Genomic DNA, 24,599 nt, shown 5'->3' on the forward strand with positions numbered 1-24,599 from the left:
CAGTTCAGCCTGCACCATTCTTCCGCCTCTACTGTAGAATCAGCTGATGTAGGCCATGCTGTGGGCAGAACCCAGAACTGCAGGACTCGTATACAAAATGCAGAAAGCCTGTCTCTGGCCCTGACCCTGCCGCTGGGCCCACGAGCGCAGACCAACAAGCCTGTGTGGAACCTAGTGGGCTCTGGGGTCCAGGCAGGACCCAGAGCCAATCGCAGGATTAGGGCCTATATATTTATCTGCAGTCTGGGCTCTGTCACTAGCTCTTGCAGTTGGTATCACAGGTTGAGTATGTTGAGGTATTATAGGCCCTGATCCAGCAAAGTACTTAAGCCCATACTTACCTGTAAGCAGGTGCTTCTCCTCACTGACTTCAGCGGGGCTGCTCGTACGCTTAAAGTTAAGCACACACGTAATTGCTTTGCCGGATCAGGACCTTGACTCTGAGTCAGATGGGTGAGGAGCTCGCTGGCGTGGGATGTCCGGCAGCCCCGAGACCGGCGCCACAGGCTTCTTCTGATTCGTTGTCTGGCTGTTGGAAGAGTTCGTACAGAGCACTGCGCTTTCCTGTCTGCAGAGCACGTCTGGAATAGGCCAACTCCAGCCAACAAGGGCTGCCCAAACGGGAGCATTTTTGAGTCAGTGGGTTTTAGCATTTGTAATCCATAACGAGTCGGTTGGTAACGAGGCGGCACGGTGGGATTTGCTGCCGTGGATTCAAGGGTATGCTATGTAACAGCAGAGCATCAGTCAATCAGCTTCTTAGGAGAATGTCCCAGTATGCCTGGCAGTGCCGTCCGGGGGTCAGGGTCTAAAAGAGGCTTCCGGATTGTGAGGGAACCCCAAGAAGCGTTCTTGGGGCTGGGGGGTTTCTAGCCTCGTCCTGTTCATGGCGTGATGATGTCAGGGCTTGCCCTTCCCTTCTTTGTCATGTCTCACGACACCGCCGTGCTCTGGGCACAGCTAATGAGGTGCAGATCGGAGCTGGGCTACATTTTTCAAAACGTTAAATTTCAATGAAATTCAAATTGTGGGGGGAAAACCAGGAGGAAACATTCCCCCAAACCATATGAATTTCTCCCCTTTTTTCCAGCTGGGTCTAGTGGAGACGCAGTGTGACGCTGTTCATGGACAAGCCCAGGGAAACCCCACTGTGAGTGCCTGGGGCAGCGAAGGGGACCTTGCTCCTACCGTTGTCCCAGGGGCCTCTGGACTGATTTCTTTGACAATAGGGACCCCTGAATTCCCCATGTCTGTACTTTCCTTCCAGAGGCTGAGAAGTGAAGCATTCTGCTCTAGTCTCTCTGTTAAGTCCTATCGCAGCACACCGCAGCCGGGGCGATGAATCCCTCACGCTGGCGCTGAGTTCACCCACACAAAGCATTGTCACCCCTCCACTCAGTCCCGCAAGGAGCAGGAAAGCGAGACGTGGTTTGTCGGAAAGCGAAACGGTGGCCACTGCCGCATTCCCAGAGCACAAGACGTTCCGGTGCTTCCCGGAAGGGCCTGGGCCCGCCCCTGCCAGCGTGACCCCGCCCCTGCCAGGATGACCTCACGCATGGGACATGTGAGGTCATGCCACACAGAGGACACCATTTTGAAGAGCACCTCCCGCCCCGTGCCTGCATAACCTCATGCACGAACAGTGTGTGAGGTCACGCTGGTGGGGGCGGAGCCGCGCGCTCTTGAAAAAGACGTCATCTGTCTGATATTGGGCAAAAACTATGTCTAGTTTTGTCTGTACTGGACAGGGGATAAACCATAGGGAAAAAAGGACCCTCTGGCTTAAAACCGGACACGTGGCCTGCCTGGGGAGAGGTCATCAGCCAGATGGGGGTGTTTCCAGCAAGAATGGAAATTCAAAAATCCACCAACATTTTTATATTTAGAAATGTAGCAACTCCAGATGGATATGTGTTGTCTCCTCGCCCCCAGGGTATATGGCTGTATATAGGGGGCAGTGCTGGGTTCTCTTTGCCTTCCTTTATATCAAATATGCTTGATACAGCTACTACCAAGTGTAAAAGTCACATTGCCGTCTTCACCAACAGTTCTCCGGCAGAGTTCACTGTCTCCAATTGTCTCTTCTCCTCTTTAGGATAATGCATGACGAAGTGAGCGAGACAGAAAATATTCGAAAAAATCTGGCAATAGAAAGGATGATTATTGAAGGGTGTGAAATTCTCCTGGACACCAGCCAGACTTTTGTCAGACAAGGTATAATGTTTACACCTGTATAGTTCCCTCCTCCTCTGTCCATGCGATGCATTGCGCTGGTGAGCTGCCTGGCTCCAATACTGTGACTAGTGCCATTATCCAGCGTGGAGAGCTGTAACATTAGAAATAGGGACCATTCGTTCCTGCTATAAACCTACCTGTGTGCGGACGGTCTCCGTTCCTGGATTGCCCTGCACCACTGAGCTGGCACCTACGTTATAGCACGAAATGGTTTTCTAGTGCCAAAGATTGGGCTGGATCCTGACTTGCTGGTGACCAGCACCCAGGGGAATGCCTACGGGTGGAGAGTCAGTATAGCCCCCAGCCCCGTGGAGTGGGCATGGCCTGGAGAAAGGGGCATGGCCAGGGTGCTGCTGCTCTCTGGCAATCCCCCATGGTCAGACCAGCCATTTGGTAGCTTGTATGCCAGCACAGCTTACAAACGCTGCCCCCCAGGGCTGGGCCAGGCATGGAGGGCTGGCCCTGGCGCTCCAGCTCGCTGGCCCTGGCCTCCTAGTAAGTGTTGCATCCCGTGAAGGACGTGGCTTTGTACCAGGGCCATTCCCCAGAGAGCTCGTGGTGGATGGATCCCTCCCTTTGTGCCTTTTCCCCTGAGGACTAATTGCAGCCTAGGTTTGGGTCAGCCACGGTGAGCTGCTGCTGTTCTCCACGGGGCTCCCACAGAAACTTCCCCTTAGCGGGGGACAAGCCAATGTATTCGGTCCCTGCCCTTAGATGTAGAGAAGAGGAGCTCCAGCAGGCCGCCGAGGGCCCCCTTCCCGCCACGTCACGGCCCGGAAGTCCAGTGGCAGGAGGCAGTCGAGCATGCTTGGCTGGAGGGGCTCAGTGCCTGCGATGGAGGGAGAGTCTCTGCACGAGTCTCCATACGGCACCACGCGCACTGTGGCATGTCTGGGTGAAATTCACTTTGCCTGCAGCAGAGGCATGAACGACCTGTGCGGCCAGAGTGTGCGGTGGGGTGAAATCCCCCCCATGCCGCTGCAAGGATCTGGGGGTCCCCACACTGGGCTGCTCTTCCAGCTCACGGGTTGCTGCTCTCCACGTCCCTTGCACAGCGTGCTGGGGCACTGGACCCACCTCTTCTCCCTGCCTCCTCAGCTCCTCCGTGGTGTGCAGGGCTGGCGCACAGACCTTCCTGCAGCACAGCGGGTGTGCAAAGCCCCCCTGCATGGCTCCTCCACCAGCCGTGCTCCCCGGCAGCCCCACCATGGGACCTTGGGGGTGGGAAAGTCGGCGTGGGGGAGTCTCACCCCGGAGCACTCTTCGTGTGCCAGGGCTGCTAACAGAAGCCTTCGTTTGATCCGCTTTCCTGGTTCACAGCCGTGACAGCTGGGTCTTCCTGCCCTGCGGGACCTTTGGGAAGCACGCTCAGTTGAAGCACATGGCTTCCTGCCCGAGGCATCCGGCTACTTTATTCACCAGCTGCCTGGCCAGTCTGACTCTCACACCATGTGTCTGAAACAGAACTATGCCCCTGCAGCCCAGGGGATACACAAAGGGCCAATCATGCGTTTTTGTACTCAACAGGTTCCCTCATCCAAGTGCCGATGTCCGAGAAAGGGAAGATCACCAGGGGCAGGCTGGGCTCCCTGTCCTTGAAGAAGGAGGGCGAGAGACAATGCTTCCTCTTCTCCAAGCACTTAATCATCTGTACAAGAGGCTCAGGTGGAAAATTACACTTAACCAAGGTGCGAATTGCAGAAAGGGACCATTCTCTCACACTCGTGCAGAGACGAGCCCAATGCGGGGGGTCACCTTGCCCAGCAATCCCCTTTGAAGGGTTGTTTCCCTGAGGGAGCTCAGTGTGACCCGTCTGCCCCCGCTGCTGGGCAGTGTCAGTTCAGCAACGCCGGCATTCAGCTGAAGATCATGGGTGGAATTTGCAACTGGCCTCCAGCCAGACCCTATTTCCCTGCTCCTCCTTTTGAATGAGTAACTGACTGTGTGCACAAAATCCATCTTTAAGTGAGCAGCTGTGAGTGCAGAAGCAGGCAGTGGAAAATGGAGGGTGCACCTGATACTTTTTCCTAGAAAGCTTTAACACCACCAGGCCTTAAAATGAGCGTCACTGCAGCAGGAGCAGTTCCATGGCTTATCTACTGTGGAACTTCAAAGTCAGCCATGCTCCAGGGCGACAGCTCTCCGGGCGGTGTTGTAAGAGAGAAATCTGCCCTTCCAGCCCCCCAGAGCCTCGTTCTCAGAGTGTGTCATTCTGCAGCGGTGTGGGACGTGGATAGTCCATGGAACGCCCTCTGGGAACTGCTGCGCTCTAGACTCCCAGTGGGAATTAGGGACCTGAATACCTTTGAGGAGCTGAACTTCTGTGTCTGCTGCGTCTCCGTTAAAAGTAAAATGAATGGGGGGACTCCAGGAAGTCAGGCCTGCCAGACTAAGCCTTTCCAATGTCCTTTCAAACTCAGGAGGTCTGGAATGCGGGTTATAGTCTGTCTTATTACCGTCACCTTTGCAGCTCCTAAAAACGGAGGTTTCTTAAGGTGCCAATTTCCCTCACATAATTGTAGCTTTGCAGATGGCTAGATGCATCAAACAGGACAGTTCATTGTATTGCATGTGATTAGGACATCCTGTCACTTACGGAATGAGCTCTGTGTCACGTGCTAAGATAAATATGACAAGTTCTCAGCAAGAGAAGTTATTTGTGATTTGCTGTGAGAATACTGACAATCTATTCAGTGGGAAACTTTAATTAGGCCTAAATTTGTACATAACACTTACAGGCTTTTCCAATCCATTCCCAAGACTCTCACATTTGTCTGTGGATGTTTTGCAGTTAATTGAGTGAGAATCTTAGAAAAATGGCTCTTTACTGACATTAAATTACCAGTTTGAAAGATTACAGTCCATGGCAAAGAGTTGCTGATTATCACAACAGACTTTGGGGAAACTTAATTTACTGTGCTTATTAAATCATTTATAAACAAATTAGTTTGATCAGCAGTACAGGGAAAATCGCAATTTCCAAGCATGTAATTACTTATTTTCTACCAGTCAAAACACTGAATTCATGGGCAATAGAATCTGCTTTCAAATTGTAATAAATAAGGCCCCGATCCTGCAAACACTTGAGCACGTGCTTAACTTTATGCCCCGGAGTCCTCCTGTTGGGTTCCTGTTCACAGGAACTGGGGCATAAATGACTTCAATTGCGAAAGTGAAGAAGATCGACAGGTCTCCCCCTGGCTGCCTCTCCGAGGGGCTTCTGCAGAGATTGATTGAGGTGTGCCTGTGCGAGTTCACGTTTCTTCCCTCGGGGGCTGTTCCTCTCTTTCAGAACGGCGTGATCTCTCTCATCGACTGCACCTTGATGGAGGAGCAGGAGAGCACTGATGAAGAAAGTAGGTATCAGCTGGAGCGGGCAAACCCCCCTCCCCTCCCAAATCCCTGTCCATGGTGCGAATTTAAAAAGGAATTCCCTTCGGGCGCATGCTAGCCCCGGGTGCGTTCCTTGGAGCTCTCCTCACGCACCTGCTAATGGAAGGAGACATGTTGGAAACAAAAGTATTGCTCGTAGAAGTGGCGTGTTTGATGTGGGCTTGGACGCTGCCTGACCCAACAAGGGGGCAAAGTCTGCGAAACCCTCCTCAGAGCCAGGACCCAGAAGTGTTAGAAAAGACCCATAAGGACTGACCATCCGCTTGCAATGAGGATTAAGGGCATGTGCTGTTAGATTGTGTGTATGTGATGCAAGAAAATGAAATCTAAATTCTGGGCCCAGCCAGTAACTCAATCAACTCATTTTGCTCCCAAGGCAAAACCTACACCCTGCAGACAGAGAAAAGGGTTAAATGGCCCAACCCTGCTTAGCTGCTGCTTCCCCCTAACCTGCCACCTGCACCTGGGAGATTCCAAGCCCAGACGGCTTCTGAGGCCACAGTCTTGATTACAGGAGTAATTCTCATTGAACCAGGACCCAGAAGTCGTACTCTGTGACCCATTGCAACCAGCCAGCACTGCTGGAGTTTTCATGGCAGTTAATGGCGACTTGCAGGGAGCTGTTTGCAATCAATCCATAGAGGGTAAAACCAAAAGTGCAAACAAGTTGATTGAGCCAATTCAAATAACGAATAATTCAAGGAAGTTGTGATCCAGTGGCAGACATTCCATAAGCAGAAAACAAGGTGACATGAATCAAATACATTATCTGCCATGAACAAAACAGATGCACATCTCTGCAAATATAACTAGGGTGACCAGACAGCAACTGTGAAAAAACGGGACGGGGGTGGGGGGTAATAGATGCCTATATAAGAAAAAGTCCCCAAAAACGGGACTGTCCCTTTAAAAACCCTAAATATAACCTTCCAAAGGTGGCAACCTCGTCACGCTCTGCAGTGTGAATGGTCTAAGAAAACCAGGCTGCTGTAGGTGTGCAGCAAGCCCTGTCTAACTACAAGCTTTGCCATGGAAAACCCAGGTTGCTATTTTCCGTCCTCTTTAAAATCTTCCTCATAAAAATCAGAGCTGTGTGGCCCAGCTCCGCCCGCCCGTGACAGATGCACACCTGGCTGTCGGATTGGAGGAGTGACCCGGGGAGCCAAACGTTTGCAGCCGCGGTCTCAAAACTAGCCTCTTGGTTTGGGCTGTGACATGGGGGCTGGATTTGCACCCTGCGGTGCCTAGCGTCAGGCACCTGGTCGCTGAGTTTAGGTATCTACACGAGAGGCCTGGGACGCTGAGCACCCGGATCCCATTAGAGTTCTGGGTGCCCAGCCCCTCTGACAGTCGGCCCCCAGGCATCGGGAATTGGGCCCCCAAACGTCGAAGCAGACAATGGTTTTGCAGGTTTGGGTCTCAGCACCCACACTGTGGAGACAACTTTTGTGGGGACAGATTGCACCTGTGCACGGGTAGGATGGGCCCTAGTCTGCAGGCGGGCCCTTGGGCGCAGTCCGTAACCACGTCCTGCCTTGGCCCAGTCTGCAGCCTGTAATCTTGTCCTCGCCCTCCGGTGTGGCACGTAAGCCTAAGCCTGCCGAGTGCTGCGGCCAGGCTCTCCGGGCCCTCCCCCCCGGCTCACGGGCTGAGGGGACTCAGCCGCTCGCAGCAGCGAGTTGGGTTTTTCTCGCCCCGTTTCCCTCTGTCCCTTGCCCTGAAGAGCGCCTCTCAGTGGGCGCTCCGCCGGATGCAGCACTTACGGCCTATAAAGAAGCTGGGTAACGCTGCTGATTGTATTACGCCTTTACACAGCCAGCTGCCCTTTGGGGAGAGAGCACGTCACCGACGTGATCCCCGCTTTGCTCCTTCACGGAGACGTTGGTTATATTATTTCTTCCTTTGTTGCTTTTCCTTAATATAAACTGGGGCGTCCCCTGCTTTATTGCCTCTGAAGGCCATACCATTGCACACCTCAGGGGCTCTTTCCATCCCTCCATCCCCCACAAGATCCCTGTGGGTCACGCTCCCACCCCTTCCCCTCTGGGTTAACTCTGCATTCCGTGGCCAAACAAAATCACAAAGTGCAAATGTTGTTTACAATCCTGTTGGAAAATGTCCTAGAAAAAACTCCTCAAACCTTACTCTGCTTGTTTATCTTGTCTGTTACAAAGCAAAAGCATCAGGGCAAGACATAGATCATCTCGATTTCAAGATTGTAGTGGAACCAAAAGATTCTCCATCCTTTACTGTTATCTTGGTGGCATCATCCAGGCAAGAAAAGGCTGCCTGGACCAGTGACATCAGTCAGGTAAGAAGAAATCAAGCAAAAAGCCAATCCATATTTGGGCACCTAACTAGGTGGGCCAATTTCAAAATCACGCAGGGTTTCCATGGCTGTTGCAGATTGCTCTCTGCCTCTGAAATCAGGCCCTTTATTTGGAAGCCCACATATGGGCATAGGGCCTGACTTTAGGCACCTGAGTTGGAGAACATTTGCATTAACCTTTCTATGCATCACTTTTCCTATCTATAAAAATAGAGCCAATACTTAACTCACAAGGGTGTTGTGAGGTTGAAGTCATTAAAGTAACTAGAGCATTAGGAGAAAATGCTGTGTGAAGTATGAATAATTCTTATTTCTTATTTTATATTGTTTAATTCAGGGCTTTCTGGTCGCTCTGTAGTTCACACTCACACATCAAAGGTGGGAGTAAATCTAGGCTAAAATCGGGGCCCATTCCACTTGGAAAAAGAATATCGGCCCAACCCTCTATTCCCTGGCAGCTAGCGGATCATTTACATTTGTGCCAAAGGAGCACAAAAGGCTGCCAGTTCTGACTTTCCCACTCACTCCCACCAGTGGCAGCACTTTGCACCCACTTTGCAGAGTGTACATGATGCCGCAGGGTGCAAAGAAGGGGAGAGTTGGGCCCATATGGTTACGTGAAATGTAGGAACTGCTCTTCCAGATGGGAGGAAGAGAAAAATAAATGATTTCAATGGCAGATTTTTATAACATCTCGTTCTTAGCCACCTTTTTGCTGTGCAATGTCCTTTTTTCTTCAGCGAGAAAGCAATGTAGTATGTTTAACTCTTATCATAGCTTCCCAGGATAGATATAGGCAGGCACCTTAGATACTCAGGATGTAGGCCACATGGTGAGAGAGGCTGAATGCCGTAGTATATAACCGAAAGAAGGTGGGCGAGGTAATATCTATTATTGGGCCAACTTCTGTTGGTGAGAGAGACAAGTAGGGCAGCTTGAAAGCTGGTTTCTCTCACCAACAGAAGTTGGTCCAATAAGAGATTATCTCACGCACCTTGTGTCACTAATATCCTGGGACCGACACAGCTACAACAATACGGCATATAACAGGCAGAGGAGGGGGGGACTACGGTGTGGGAGAGTCTGTCTACCAGGGCTATCAGGCAGAGTCCTCTGGGAGGAGACTTGGGCTGGAAGAGTCTATCTGGGAGAACAGAGGTGTAGAGAGACCATTTCTGGAGGTCCCTGTCTGTGGTTTTGCCCAGGCCACCTCTGGTAGTTTCATTCTAAATATGCCAAATCCTGCATTAGAAGAACAGCTAGTTTGTGTAGGTCCCTGTAACCTCTCCGCTAGCAACTGGCATAAAGAGTGACCGCCGTGAACGCTTCACCCTTTGGTCACCCTGTATTTAGGACCATTCGTATCTGAGGAAAGCAGCATTTCCAGCATCAATTTCATCTCAAAGGGCCCTTGGCAGATACACTGAGTGAAGATGTATCCAGTTTGGATTAGTTCAACATCACATCCTCTTATGCTGTGATCTCAGCAACTGAGCAAATCCTATATCGAGCCTCGAAACACATTCTCTTTCCAGTGTAACTTGTGTTCTCCGTTCCCCTGACCCTTCTGTGTTTCAGTGTGTAGACAATATTCGATGCAATGGCCTCATGATGAATGCATTTGAGGAGAACTCAAAAGTCACAGTTCCCCAGATGATCAAGTAAGTGCTTTGTGCTTTGTGAGATGTGTAACTTTGAGTGCCTGTGCAAATGTAGCTTGACTACAGAGGCACCTGGGTTTAACTCTGTCCCTGGACCAGCAGAACTCCCTTTGGACTCCATAAGTGAATAGCATTCAAATCGCTCCATTCGGATGCCGGTGGGAGCGTAATCAGTGCAAGACTAAACCCCTCGTATGTAATCCTACTTGTCACACACCAGTAATCAATGATCACCATAGAAATATTGTAACAATTAGTGATGGGCAAGTCTGAGAAGACATTCTACAACAAAGGCCTGTGATGTTTGTTTGGGGCCCCGGAGGTTTTTCTTTGTAGCTAGGAGCTGTCGTGTGCTGTGCTGAGCCGTAGCGATGATTACAGCACATTAGCAGGGATTTGTCGGTGGTGTTCGGGGAGAGGACATTTGCTCAGGGCTGTGTGAAGGGAGGTGGAAGGAGCTGTGTGAGAAGGGGAGAGCGTCAAGAGGACAAATGCAGAGGAACGAAGAAAGGGAAAAACAAACAATTAAAAAGAAAGGGCCACAAGGAGTGTGGATTTCTCCTGGTCTCCTCCCATGCTGCTTTGAGGACTTTACATTGGCATAATTCCATTCTGGGCATTAGGATTGTATGGTTTCGTTGTCAGTGATTTGGCAAGAATTATTACTGATGTAATGTTTTCTAAAATACAGATAAAATGGGTATGGGAGGGATGAAGGTGGGGAAGGAACCAGAGTCCCCTGCCTTGCAGGACAATAGCAACCAGGCCAAGCAGATATGGTTCTATGACAGGACATCTTCCAGTAGACACCAATCATGTTCCTCCTGGTCCACAGTCACTTTCCTCTAGCTCTTATCAATGCCAGGCAGAGGTGCTGGGGTCGCTGTGGCCACATCCCTTGGCTTGAAGTGGTTTCCATCATACACAGGATTTACAGTTTGGGTCATAGGCTCTCAGCCTCCCCCTTCTCCCCACTGTACACATTGTTCCAATACCCCTGGTGCCAGGAAGTTTCCACCCTCGACCCCATTTCATTCTAGTCACCCCGACCACAAAGCAGTATTGAGCCACTTGGCTGCCCCTTTGCTCCCTGTGACAGGTTGGGATGAGCCCAGTTCATCCCTGCAGTAACTCCACAGATCTTACTGCAATCTCGGGGAGGGCAGGGCTAGAGCTCTGCTGTCTCCCTCATACCCAGCCAGCGTGGCATGGCACAGGGGGTCCTCTGTGCCTTTTCCAGGGCGGTGCAGCCTGTGCACCTGCATCTGTTGCGTGGGACTCCCCAGGAAAATTCTTGCTGAATCAGGCTCCAGCTGATGCATGGCCATCCTGCAGCCTCTTTGAGGCACCTGGTTGTGCGGAAGCCACAGTAACCGTGTGCACGTCCCTAAATTCTGACAACCCCCTCCCCACCCGCCCTGCCCAGCGGCTTTCCCACACCGCAGACACTGCAGAACTTCAAGGGTTAACTCTTTTACAGCAAATCTGCTGCCCTTGCGTATCCCAGAGTGTTTCCATGCACACGGGGATGGCGATTGTCACATTCCCCTTGGGAAGCTCCCAGATCAGAACGTTAATTCAGAGACACCAGTGTTCAGTTAACCCTGGGGAGCCAGTACTGTCTCCCTCTGCGCCCCACGTAGGTATTTCCAGGTGCAGTGTATCTGCCTACACTGCGCACTGGTGTCACTCCAGGCTGGAACCGAGAGATTCTGTATCCCCGCAGGTCTGATGCCAGCTTGTACTGTGACGACGTCGACATTCGGTTCAGTAAAACGATGAATTCCTGCAAGGTCCTTCAGATCCGCTATGCAAGCGTGGAGCGCCTCTTGGAGAGGCTGACGGACCTGCGGTTCCTCAGCATCGACTTTCTCAACACGTTTCTGCATTCGTACCGGGTGTTCACCACGGCGGTGGTCGTTCTGGACAAACTCATCACTATCTACAAGAAACCCATCAGTGCAATTCCTGCAAGGTGAGGCTGCTCCGCCTCCTCTGTGCATGAACCGGAGCCCTGACCCCTGGGGGAAGTGGCCTGGGCTCTGAGGGCTGGAGGAAGGGGGCTCTGAAGTCAGGACTCCTGGGTTCTGTCCCTGGCTCCCTCAGTCCCTTGCTGGGTTATGTTGGGCAAGACATACATTCACTTGTATCTCCGTTCCCAGTCTGTACAATGCTCAGATGACTTCCCCCCCCTTTCCCCGTCCCCTTCCCCTAAATTTCATTTGGCTGGAGTGTTGTTCTTTAAAGTTCCTTCAGAATTTTAACACTACCGTTACTACTGCTCAAACTGTAATGGCCCAACTTTCCCCCCTTTATTCCCCATCTTACAAGAGTCGGATACTTTTAGCTTTGGCTAAGCAATGACTTGGGAATACAAGTCTACAAAAATCAAGGCGAAAGCAGAGTCTTTCGGAACAGTAAAAAGAGCTGGCACGAGGAATAAGAGGGCAGAATTAGGAAGGGGAAGATTAGGGCTGAATAGTGGGATGCCCGAGCCCCCCCTGCTGCCCGCCTGCTTGGGGCTGGCCCGAGGTCCCCCTCTACCCCCTGCCCGCTTGGGACCAGCCCGAGGCCCCCCATCCCCTGCATGTGGGGCTGGCCCAAGATCCCCTGTCATCAGCCCGAGCCGCTCTCCCAAGCCCTCCCTCCTGCGCAGGGCTGGCGTTGCCGCTTGTCCCCTCCCCTCCACATGTTCCTATGCACCCTGCTAGGGGTCGCAATCCTCTAAGGGTCACACCCCGCTTTTTTGGCAAAACTGGGTATTTGTCCAGTTCGCTCTTGTCAACTGATCATCAATTGGCAAGAGCACAAGGGACAAATGCCCAGTTTTGCCAAAAAAGTCAGGACGCCCGGGACAGGGCTTAAAAAAAGGGACTGTCTCGGCCAAAACAAGACCTATGGTCACCCTAGCTTTAAAGCAGCATGAATAGGAATCGCTTTTGTTTTAACCCAGGTCACTGGAGCTCTTGTTTGCAAGCAGCCAGAACACCAAACTGCTTTACGGCGAGCCGCCCAAATCTCCGAGAGCAAATCGGAAATTCTCATCCCCTCCCCCGCTGTCCATCACCAAGTCGTCCTCGCCGAGCAGAAGACGGAAGTTGTCCTTAAACATCCCCATCATCACGGGAGGGAAGGCTCTGGACCTGGCTGCGTTGAGTTGCTCCTCCAATGGCTATGCAAGCATGTACTCTTCCATGTCACCCTTTAGTAAGACCACTCTTGATATAAACAAACTTTACGTGTCCAGTAACTACCCCAATAAAATACCTGATGAAGGTGAAACTGCATCTGAAAAACAAGAGGAGACTCCTCCGAGCAAGCCAAGTAAGTCACTGTTGTTTCACAGGCTGGTGGGAGGTTCTCAGGCAAACAGTGGGGATCTGAGCAGAGGGAGGCAGTAGAAACGGGCCCAGTTTTGTGTCTCAAGAAAAGAGTGTGTTGCATTTGTAGGCTTTAGCAGGAATGTATAATTCACATGCAAGCGGCCACGGAAACGTACCCCAGCCTGCAGGGACCGTGCGGCAATCCAGCCAACATAACGTGGGGAAGAAAACGTCTGTCGGTGCCTGGAGAGGGATTTGGGAGCAAACCCATTAGCGCTTGGGCTGTGGAGAAGTGAGGTCAGGCCAGCAGCAGCGCTGGCACTCAGGGAACAGTTGAGGAGTGTGAGTCAGGCGACATGGAGAGGCCAGGACGCATGGAGACCCCGATTGGATCACAACATGGCCAGATAAGGTGCTGAAGGAAGAGAGCCTGAGCCGGGTGGGACCACGACTGTCTTACCACAAATGGAAAGTGGTCTGTGTTGGCCTCTGGCTGGGCAGGCCCCCGGCTGCCCCAGCTGACACCAAAACACAGGCCTATAAATGTCAGAAAGACGCAGCAGGAGAAAGGAAGGGGAGGCCAAACCTGGCCAAGTATAACTGTAACCCTGGCTCACAGCACAATCCGTGGGGAGGGACACTCTGAGCCTGGCAAACTGCCCAGCCCCTCGAACTGCTCAGTGCCAGGGATTTGGGATTAAACACCCACCTGGCATTAGCCAGGTCTCCTGTCACGTACAGCTCTGACCAGAGCCCGCTGGGTCCAGTACTGGGAAGAGCATATTAACTTAGCAGGCCTGGCACCGTCTCTCTCCATCTGATTGACGAAAGTCACAGTTCTTTGCACCTGCAGTTTTGGGGTGCAAGAGCCAAGGGCAGCTTTAAAAAATCTCTCCCTTTGTGTCCAAGCGGCGCCAGCAGGGAGCCAGTCCTGCAGATCACTCAGAATCTGCCTTCGCCAAATCCAGACCGCATCCCCTTTGCGCCAGCCCAGTCGCATGGTGCAAGGGAGGGCAGAGTTTGGCCTAACGGGGGCCCTGGTAGCATGGCCTAAGGAGTGCAGGATCAGCAAGTCGCAGTACGTTGAACTCAATGTGGCCCATGTCCAACTGCTGCTGGGAGAAGCAGGTCACGAGCCGCGGTTCAGACATGTCCCCAAACCGTCCCAGCTCGTCTTGAGAACACAGAGTTACTGGCGTCACAGGTCAGCGAAAATTCCTGGTTTGATGTTGCCAGCATCTCCCTGGAAGTTATCAAAGACAAAGAGCCTGATCCCCAGTTGCTGTAAATCCGCTTAACTCCTCTGACTTCTGTGGAGCTACACCCATTGCAGGAAAGATGGGGACATACTGGAGAGAGTCCAGAGAAGAGCAACACAAACGATGAAAAGTCCAGAAAACATGACCTCTGAGGGACAATAGAAACAATGGAGTTTGTTTAGTCTGGAGAAGAGATGACTAACAGGGGCCATGACAACAGTTTTCAAGTATATAAAAGGTTGCTATAAAGAGGAGGGAGAAAAATTATTCCCCTTCACCTCTGAGGATAGGACAAGAAGCAATGGGCTTAAATCGCAGCAAGCGCGGTTTAGGTTGGACATTAGGAAAAACTCCCTAACTGTCAGAGTGGTTAAGCACTGGAATAAATTGCCTAGGGAGGTTGTGGAATCTCCCTCATTGGAGATTTTTAAGAGCAGGTTTGACAAACACCTGTTAGGGATGGTCTAGATAATACTTAGAGTGCAGGGGACTGGACTAGATGACCCCTCGAGGTCCCTTCCAGTCCTACGGTTCTATGATTTACACTAGCTAAGAATCTGGCCTCAAAAGTCCCGAAAATGTTGTTTGAAAGGGAGTGTCTAAGAAAGAGACGGACAGATCTATAACTAGTTACCCCCAATTAACACATGCGCCTCCTAGAATCTGCCCCATTTTAACATGGGTTGTGAACACCATGCCATGCAGCCTTCCATCCCTTGCTGGGCGCGTCCTGTGCTCTCACCACCAGACATTCCCATCCTGAACTCTGAAGCTACCACAAAAAGTGTTTACATGTTTAACAAGAGCAAAAGTTCCACTAGTCAGATATGCACTAGGGCCCCTGGTGTCCTGAGGGCACTCTCATTTGTACGCACACACCTCATCTTCTCTGTGCAAATGTTATCATTTGAGTGTACAAAGTGCACTCTGATCTGGGTCCCTGAACTGTACCCACTGGTGATTGCATGCACACAATCAGAGGCCCTGAGCCAGGCAGAAGAACAAAGGCCCAGGTGGTGACATTTTGAGATGGCCTGGGATGTACAAGTGGGGTGCGTTCTAGGATATGCTTCATGGAACCCCACTTCCCATTATACTTAGTGGTTTGGCATGAAGCTCTCAATGGATGAGCAGTATAAATTCCCCGCGTTACACCATTAACCGTCTATTCCATCCCAGGGACCTTACACCAAGGGTTAAATCGCAGTAGGCTGTTGTGTTGCTCAGCAGTTCTGTGACCAGGTTCACCACCAATAAACAGAGCCTGCATCTCCTGAGCCCGACCAGCCACTCCAGTATAGAACTCTCGAACCGTGAACGCGGTCGGCTGAAGTTATTTACGTGCCAGGTGACAACTAAAAGCTGAATAACTTTCCGAGCTGTGTAAAGGCGTGTGGGTTCCCCAGGTCAGACAGTGACCAGTTTAATTGTGCAAAGCATTTTTGATTTAAGGACAAAAGAAAAATCAAAAATAATTCTCAGGCAACAGAACTTTGATGCTTTTGATTCTAGTGTGAATAAGGCAGGGTAGCAATTCCCTGTTGGATGTTAGAGAGATTTGAAGGAGCTAAAATGGGGCTGGTTCGCACCTGCTTCCAAGCCTTGTTTTGCTGCAGTATCTACAGGTACAAGTGGGGAATTTGAACCAGTTGCTTGTTCTCTGCAGGTTCCGAGGTATCAGTTCGGGAGGAGTCAGACACTGATCCAAACCAGAGCGATGAAGCAGAAACGGAGACCTCGCCAACGAAATCTCCAACTACTCCTAAAGCCGTCAAATGCAAAAATTCATCAGGTAACGTGTGTGCAGAAACTCGTCTAGCACTGGGATATCTGCACAGCTACGTTCACTCTTTGGACCTGATTCTCCTCTCAGCTCCACTGGAGTAAATCAGGAGAAGTTCCACTGAAGTTGATGGAAATACACTGGTGTAAAACTGGTGCATATGGGAAGAGAAGCAGGACCTTTCTCATTAAATTTTTTTTTTTCTGCAAGAGTGGTGACGGGGGCAGGGTTTTGTCTAGTTGCACCTGTGTCCTGCAGATGTTGCGCTCTGGCCCGGTGGATGATTACCTTCCTCCAGGGCTGCAATGCATTCTGCAGTGAATGTTCCTGTGCTGATGTGAGCACTGGGGTGACTCTAGGAGCCACGCTCTTTGAGTGTCGTCATGAATAGTTCTCCTCTCCTTTCTGAGGGTGTTAACAACCTGAGCAACAGCTGGAGTGTGCTTCAGAAACTGTGTTAGCCAGAGTCCCTTTGTGAAGCCATTCAACCTGGGCTCTGAACTGCAAGGCCTAAGAATCAGTGCTGCGTCATCGTTTATGTCTGCCTCAAACGTCTATGCTGTGCAAGGTGTCCCAGGGAGGAAAGTAGGCTTGCATCCCATAAAGGGGTGTGTGTGTGTGTGTGTGTGGAGATTTGTGAGAATAATAGACTGTGACACAAGAAGTAAGTATTGTATAGCTTTGTGGGGAAACGCCTAGAGAACATGAAAATCTTTCTGTATGTTCTAACCATTCTGCAGGATTGACTAGAGACCTCTGTTGTTCAGTGAGATGTTTAATAAAGCCTAGAGGGAGGATAGAATCCTCTCGTAAACTCCCCCTTGATAGATGTTTTTAATTTCTGTAGAACACTCTTGGTTTACGCCCTGCTAAAGCGGAGAAGGTGGCAGTTGTGCAACGAATTCTGGGGATGTTGCTCATGCGTTTCCGAGGGCAGCATTTGGTCCCATGAGAAAATGGTTAAATGAACTGGTAAAGGTGAGGAGACAACCTTTCCCTGCTATGCCTGACATTGTTCTCCTGCTTCCTTTTCTAGATTTCTCATTGTTTTCTTATAACAATGGAGTCGTTATGACGTCCTGCCGGGAGCTTGACAATAACCGCAGTGCCCTGTCAGCTGCTTCCGCTTTTGCGATAGCGACTGCGGGAGCCAACGAAGGCACGCCGACCAAGGAGAAATATCGAAGGATGTCATTAGCAAGTGCAGGTGAGGGAAAACAATGCTCTGTAGCTTGGGGCAGGTTGGAGTTATCCCACTTGGAGAGAAACGTGAGCTACACAACTATGGAGTAGGGTACAAAGAGTTTATTTATAGGGCGACCATCACCGCTGTATCTGGTTACTGTTTCCCATACAGCATCATCCCATATTATTCAATAGGATGCTTCCCTTACAAAAATAGACCAAAGGACGACCCACTGCACAGTAGATCATGCAGCAGCAGCTCCAGTGAACACCGGCCAAAGAGACCAGTGGCCAGGTGGTCAGCTGGCCCTCAGCTTGGGCTTGACCTGTGGTAGCTTTGAGTCTCTTGCCCCTGGGTGCCCAACATGAGCCCCCACTTGTGGGCAATCTCGCTGTTCCCGGCGGGCGTTCAGCTCACTCCTCGAGTCCTTTTCAGAGCCCGATTCACAGTCCCCTTGTCACTAGCCTTTAGCAGCGCTTCCCCGGCCCCGCAGCCCTCCAGGGCCTTCGCTCGTGTGCAGCTTGTCACGTCCGACTGCCTCAAACGGGGCTGAAGGGAAAGGTTAGCAACTTCCGCAGCCTGAGCTCCCCTTGTTACTGGAGCAGTCGCTGTCCCTGTTCCTGGGAAAACTCCCCGCCCCCTTCTGTGGCCAGTCTTACCCATTTAAACTCCACTGAGCCAGGTGGAGCACGCTCGGCAGGGGCACCGGAGTACAGGAATGCTCGTTAGCCTTTCCACCGCAGCGATGGGGGGTGCCTGGCTCCAACATACAGGCTGCTCACATGTGCGGGAGCTGGGCACAGTGGGAAGGACGGACTCTGAGAGAAAAGGGTCCCAGACAATTTAGCCCTGTGCAGATGATGCTCGGTGTATTGTATTGCACCCGTCCATTGGCATGTGCAAATGCCAAGTCTCCACTTGCACGTGTGGTTTTATTTGCACACACAAATCCAAGTGCTTGAATGCACACAGCTCTCTCGTGAACCAACCAGAGCCTCTGCCTACAGACAGCTTTAGTTCTCAGAGTTGACCTTTCAACTTAAGAGAGTGTTAACTGGCCATTCGGGCTTTTTCACATTATTTCTGTTAAATTGTTAATATTTTAAGTAATTCCTAAAATAACTGTATATGTGCTAAGTTATTTGCAATGATTTTAGGCTTTCCCCCTGACCAAAGGAATGGGGACAAAGAGTTCGTGATAAGACGAGCGGCAACCAACAGAGTGCTGAATGTTCTGCGCCACTGGGTCTCCAAACACTCGCAGGTACTGGGGAACCCTGGGACAAAGGGATGGTTGCGTCTCTATGGCTGTGGGAGGCAGAGGCTGTGCTGAGGCAATAGGGTGAGATTTTACTGAACAATAATGTGATGATGAGCCGGCCTGTTCATTACGGTGAAATTCACCCAGTGCAGAGGGCCCTGTACAGGGCCCACTGGACCCCTCCAGTCCTTAATAGGCCTTCTATGGGCTCTCTGCTTGGGGGTGAATGCCACCGTGCACTGACTGGCTGAGCATGTTGGTCATCAGCCTTTTCCCGCATTTGTGTAATTCGCACAAGTAGAGAAAAGCTCCCACCTGCTGCAGAGGGGAGGCCGAGGAAGCTGCAGATGCCGAACAGAACAGTCCCTGACCTGCTGGCAATGCAACATGCGCAGAGCATTCAAAGCACCAGGATCCTCATTGTTTTTCCAACCCGGGTACAGAAATCCAAGGCTGGGTCCTAGCAGTGGGCTGGGTTTGTGTGTGTGAGAGGACGGGGCTGTGGGAAGAGGTTAGTAAAATGTGTTAGGGATGAAAATGGCCTGACAGCTGCTCAGCTCTCCGTGGCGCCATTCCCCTTTCTCTCACCTGCCCCTCGATGCTGGCGTTGTCTGTGGCAGAGCGTGGAGCAGCAGCAGCCGTGCAGCTTATTAACAATCATGCCCCAAACTCGGCTCTGTCCAGGCGCCGTTTGTGATGCTAATGCAAAGAACAAAGTGAGTACAGTGCCCTCCCTTTCCAAAGCCTCTGGAAGATCTTCTGCAGCAGGAGCAGATTGTAACTGACAAGAGGACAGGCTGTTTTTCTTCCTTAGGAGGAGCCGACAGCATGTTCTGTCTCTTCTTGCAGGCAGAGATACGAGTGATTAATCGTGGAGAGGTTTTTAAAGGGAACTAAGACAGGGAACCTGCCTGGAATGAGCTATAATCTGAATAACGTGTGAAACCCTTTAATGGTACATACTTTTGGCAGGACTTTGAAACCAATGATGAACTCAAATGTAAAGTGATCAGCTTCCTGGAAGAAGTTATCCATGATCCTGAGCTCCTGACCCAGGAGAGAAAAGCGGCAGCCAATATTATAAGGTACAGGGGATGCGTGTTTTCCCAGAGCATCACGCTGCCTGTTAGCAGCTGCCACCGGCTTTCCCCCAGGATGGAGGGGGGGTAGTGTGTTCTCTGAGCAGTTTTACCAGTAATTAGAGTCTATGATTCGGGAAGCAAACCTCAAAGATGGGCCAGATTCTCTGTTCAGTGACACTGCTGTAAGAGCGACAAGTTACTCCCTGCCCAGGCTGAGTTTATATATTTAGATTTTTACAAACTCCAGTAAAAGAGCACAGCCCCTCCAGGGCCCTGGGCACCGTTCAATACTCCACGAACAACATACCAAATAAAGTGTCAGAGGGGAGCCGGGTTAGTCTGGATCTGTAAAAAGCGACCAAGAGTCCTGTGGCACCTTATAGACTAACAGGCGTATTGGAGCATACGCTCGCGTGGGTGAATACCCACAAAAGCTTATACTAAATAAACAGACCCTTCAGTTCCCCCCAATTGAATCAGATAACCCAACAACAGCATAAATAGAATAGAAATTAATTACCCGCCCCCCTCCCCGATCTCCAGAGTCCCACACCACTTCTGGCAGCCCCGCCCAGCACCCAGCTCCCCACAGGCGAGGGAGAGGAGTGGGACTTACAACCCGCTCTGACGGCTGGTAGAGCCCTGAGGAGGGAGCGAGTTCCAGAGGTCAGCAGCAGGAGTAAGTGTCATGACTGGGGCGTGGGTGGTCAGAGTCCGGCGCAGAGTCAGAGAGTCAAACCAAGGGTTGGAGCCGGAGTCGGAGACCAGGGGCAGGAACCAGGACAAGTGAGGAGAGCAGGGCTCAGGAGGAGGCGAGGCGGCAGGGGCCAAGGTAGCAGCCAGCCAGGAATTCACCCAGTTGGCCAGACAACCTCCTGTGCCTCCTTCTGGCTTAAATATTGCAGCCGGCTCAATCGGGGCCGTGCGCTCCTCCAATCAGGACACCTGTGGGCGGTGCTTCTGGTGGGGTCAGGGTTCCATTGGCCACTCAGCCCACCAGTTACTAACCAGCTGCCGGATGGTGGCTGCACAGGCTGCCTGGGGACCCACAGACCTGGGTTCGAGACCCAGGGATCCTCACAGTACGACCTATTGGCCAGTCCTGCACTGCAGCACGGTGAGATGTCCCTGCAGGGAGTCCTGCTGTGGCACTCTGTGCAGGAGGTGCCATCAGCACCGGAATACCTGATGGCAGGACTGAGCCATGCCATGGCCTCCTTGGCGTGCTAAGGGCTGCCCATTTCCAACACACCTGCTACCTCTTTTTGTTAACTTGCAATGAAGAGAAGTGTGCAGGGGCTGGAGGGGGAGGCGGGTTGAGACCTGCTGCTGCCTCGGTGCATAGGTGCTCATGCTTAACCTTCTCTGCACCAGGGACAGTCTCCCGTCACTCTGTATCTGGAAAGCAGCAGCCCGGCATGCCTTGCTTCCCTGTGCACGAGGACTTGCAGGCCCAAAGCCTTAACTAGAAAACTCGTGGGGCTGGGAGCCAGTCACACAGTTCCCATCCTCCGGCTGTCACTGGTTGGCACGTGCTTTGTGAGCAAGAGCAGGTCCGTCCGTACGGTGTGCCAGTTAACAAAGGCGGCCTGTGGATCTTCCTCTGTTCAGTGATTGTGCTGACTGACATTAGGATGGCGCTGCTCGTGTTCAGGCACTGAGCCTACGGCCGCTCAGCATGTGGCATTCCCACCAAAGTCAACGGGAGGCCGTGGTGTGGAATAGCCACGGAGACCAGTGGGAAAGAGACACAGACCCCACCACTTCCCACAGGACAGTATTGGCTCACCCCTTTTCAGTGTGCAGGGCTAAGTTTGCAGGCCCCTGCTGACCCTGGTGGGAGTTGGACTCACAGGGATCTGAGGTCGCAATTTGGCGCATTAACTTCTTATTTTTAAATAAGTAAAGTGACAAATCTGACTCCACAGAAGCAGCTTCTTCCATACTCCTAAAAGTTGACTCTATCGAACTCTCAAGTGAGTGACGCTCTAAATGTAAAGCTGTGCTCTAGAGCAGCGGCTCTCAGTCTTTCTGGACGACTGCGCCCCTTTCAGGAGCTGATTTATCTTGCAAACCCCAAAGTTACACCTCACTTAAAAACTACTGGCTTACAAAATCAGAGAGAAAAGTACAGAAGTGTCCCAGCCACACTGCTACTGAAACATTGCTGACTTTCTCCTTTTTACCATACAGCTATCAAATAAACCAACTGAAATCTAAATATTATATGTCAGTGTATGGTACACAGAGCGGTATAACCAAGTCACTGTCTGTATGACACTGTAGTTTTGTACTGACTTCGCTAGTGCTTTTTATGTAGCCTGTTGTAAAACTAGGCTAATATCTAGCGGAGTCGAGGTACCCCCTGGAAGAGCTCTGTGTACCCCCAGGGGTCTGTGTACCCCCGGTTGAGAACCACTGCTCTAGAGCCAAGAAATGTATACAACCTATTGTTCTTTCAGCTAAAGTAACGCTGCCTTTTCATTGCATAGGACTTTGACTCAGGAAGATCCAGGAGACAATCAGATAACCCTGGAGGAGATCATACAGATGGTAAACGCTTTCCTCCCCTCACTTCTTTTAATTACCATCAAGTTGATAGAGTGAATTACTAATATTCTGCTCTGAGACACCCAGTCAGTTTTTGCATAGCCTAGATGTACGTTAGTCTGATCAGCTTGTAACCCCTCCAGCAGTGCTTTATTTGAACTGCCCGATTTGTCATGTAACCCCGTCCCTTTGTGATTGTCAACAGATTATTTTCTTTAGGCTCTTTTCTAAGCTACAGCTCTCTGTTACCCTGTGAATCATCTGGCGCTAAAGCTGGGTAAATAATGCACAAAATGTCTAGAGAATTAATGCTTGAATGTTTTTGTGTGCCTGTGCTTTGCCTTTTGTAAAAAGAACAGGAGGACTTGTGGCACCTTAGAGACTAACACATTTATTAGAGCATAAGCTTTCGTGGACTACAGCCCACTTCTTCGGATGCATATAGAGTGGAACATATATTGAGGAGATATATATACACACATACAGAGAGCATGAACAGGTGGGAGTTGTCTTACCAACTCTGAGAGGCCAATTAAGTAAGAGAAAATTTTTTTTTTAAGTGTTAGCTTCCCGTGAACGTTGCACTTGTCGTGTTTCACTAGCACACATTCATGGAAAGCAGATTTCAAAGTCCCCTGGGCAAATATTTTCAGACAATGAATTTTAAATTCACACACACGAGTACCTCTAGTGGAAGGGGTCTTGTGCTCATCCAGTCTGGGACAGAAACTAGCTAACCAAGAAATAAAACTAATTGTAATTGGATCAGAGAGTAAAACAATTGTAAAACCTATTCCTAGCACAGATTAAAATAATGGACACACATGAAAAGTTAATCTGCTCGCAGGCAAAAAAAGTGAAATTTCACCCAAGAAGTTATTGATTGTGAATTATTGGCATAACTGTCCCCAGTGGGATACAGCTGACCAGTCTCCCCTAGAGCCACAGAAAGGTAATGCACACTTTCAGCTCGGTGCATGGGGAGTTGGTCACACAACTCTCTTCATGTCTGCAGAATTTGTGTCCAGGTTTCACCAGGAACTGGACTGAAATAACAAACCCCCGTATGTCAGGGTTTCAGTTCACCAAAGGGTGGCTTTTCCCCTGGGCTGGCAAATCCCCAGACACATGTAACACGTATCGATAGCTGAGTGCTTGTTCTGACTGGGTTCACTTCAGTATTGCCAGCCCCATACCTCCAAAAATCCTGAGTCAGGTCCCAAACGTCATGAGATTAGCTTACAAATCAGGAGATTTATCCAAATAGTAAATGTTGTCTTCTTTTTATTTGCCTTCTGGCTTCTGGTTCTTTAGGGCTCATTGACTTCATGTTTTCAAGCTTTTCTCTTCAATCATGAGGGCTAGAAACTTACTTTAAAAAAACCAAAGAATGTGGAGATTCTTGTGCAGTCTCTTGATCCCCGCAGCTGGGAGTTTAAGAATAACACCAAGTGCTGCGAGACTCACGATGAACTCCTAAGAGTTGGCAGCGCTGCGTTCTGGATGTTAAACATGCGCATGCGCACTAGTCATTTGGGCTTGTTCTGATTTGAGGTTCCATTTCACCCTAACCATGGACTTTGAGACCAGGTCTGGGTCTGGAGGTTGAACTCTGCACAGATACAAAGCTCCAGGATGTTCCGATTCAGGGCTCTGGTTCAGGCCCATCTTGAGTTTTCACCTAAATTTCGTCCCTTGCAGCATTTCCACATTTTGTCCCTACTGTAGAATCAATGGGTTAGAAGGGACCGTGGGGTCATTTAGTCTAGCCCCTGTCAAGAAGCAGGATTTGTTGTTTCTAACCCATCCCAGACAGGTGGCTCCAGATGTCTCCTTTTGAAAACCTCCAGTGAAGGAGCTTCCACAACCTCCCTAGGCCTCTGTTCCATTGTCCCACTCTTCTTACAGTGAGGAAGTTTTCCCTGAGATTTCATCTAAACCGGCTCTGCTGTAGTTTGAACCCACTGCCTCTTGTCCCGCCCTCTGCGGCAAAAGAGAACACATTTCTCACTCTTTCATGGCAGCCTTTCACGTATCTGAAACGCCTTAAACGCCTCTGTTCCAAACTGAACATACCCAGTTCCTTCAGCCTTTGCTCGTATGGCTGCATTCCTTCCCTTTGGTCATCTTTGTCGCTCGCCTCTGGATCCTTTCCAGTTTCTCCACGTCCTTTCTATACATTGGTGACCAATGTTGGACACAGTTCTCCAGCTGAGGCCTAACCAGTAACGAGTAGAGCGGTGCGATCACCTCCCGTGACTTGGATGCGATCCTCTGTTAATGCAACCTACAATTGCATTTGCTTTTTTGCAACAGCATCGCACTGCTGACTCATGTCGAGGTTGTGATCCACCACAACTCCCAGATCCTTCTCAGCCGTGCTGCTGCCCAGCCAGTTATCCCCCATCCTGTATTTGTGCGTTTGGTTTTTCTTCCCGAAGTGGAGCACCTTACGTTTGTCTTTGTTAAATTTCATTTTGTTGTCAATAGCCCAGTTCTCCAATTTATCCAGATCTCTCTGAATTTTAGCTCCATCC

General features: G+C 50.6%; 1 protein-coding gene across 2 annotated transcripts in view; it reads left to right on the top strand.

Moving 5' to 3' along the window:
• Window positions 1-24,599, top strand: part of RASGRF1 (Ras protein specific guanine nucleotide releasing factor 1) — an 88,925-nt gene that overhangs the window by 43,902 nt on the left and 20,424 nt on the right. For both annotated transcript variants that reach the window (XM_005300664.5, XM_008170496.4), the window contains exons 9-20: window positions 2,096-2,214; window positions 3,763-3,923; window positions 5,528-5,591; window positions 7,803-7,939; window positions 9,536-9,618; window positions 11,345-11,593; window positions 12,572-12,942; window positions 15,867-15,992; window positions 17,020-17,190; window positions 18,327-18,433; window positions 19,403-19,515; window positions 22,005-22,065. In XM_005300664.5, the coding sequence (XP_005300721.2) occupies window positions 2,096-2,214; window positions 3,763-3,923; window positions 5,528-5,591; window positions 7,803-7,939; window positions 9,536-9,618; window positions 11,345-11,593; window positions 12,572-12,942; window positions 15,867-15,992; window positions 17,020-17,190; window positions 18,327-18,433; window positions 19,403-19,515; window positions 22,005-22,065 (1,762 nt within the window). The remainder of the gene's footprint in view (window positions 1-2,095; window positions 2,215-3,762; window positions 3,924-5,527; window positions 5,592-7,802; window positions 7,940-9,535; window positions 9,619-11,344; window positions 11,594-12,571; window positions 12,943-15,866; window positions 15,993-17,019; window positions 17,191-18,326; window positions 18,434-19,402; window positions 19,516-22,004; window positions 22,066-24,599) is intronic.

This window comes from Chrysemys picta, chromosome 10 (genome assembly GCF_011386835.1).
Source record: "Chrysemys picta bellii isolate R12L10 chromosome 10, ASM1138683v2, whole genome shotgun sequence".
NCBI lineage: Eukaryota > Metazoa > Chordata > Testudines > Emydidae > Chrysemys > Chrysemys picta.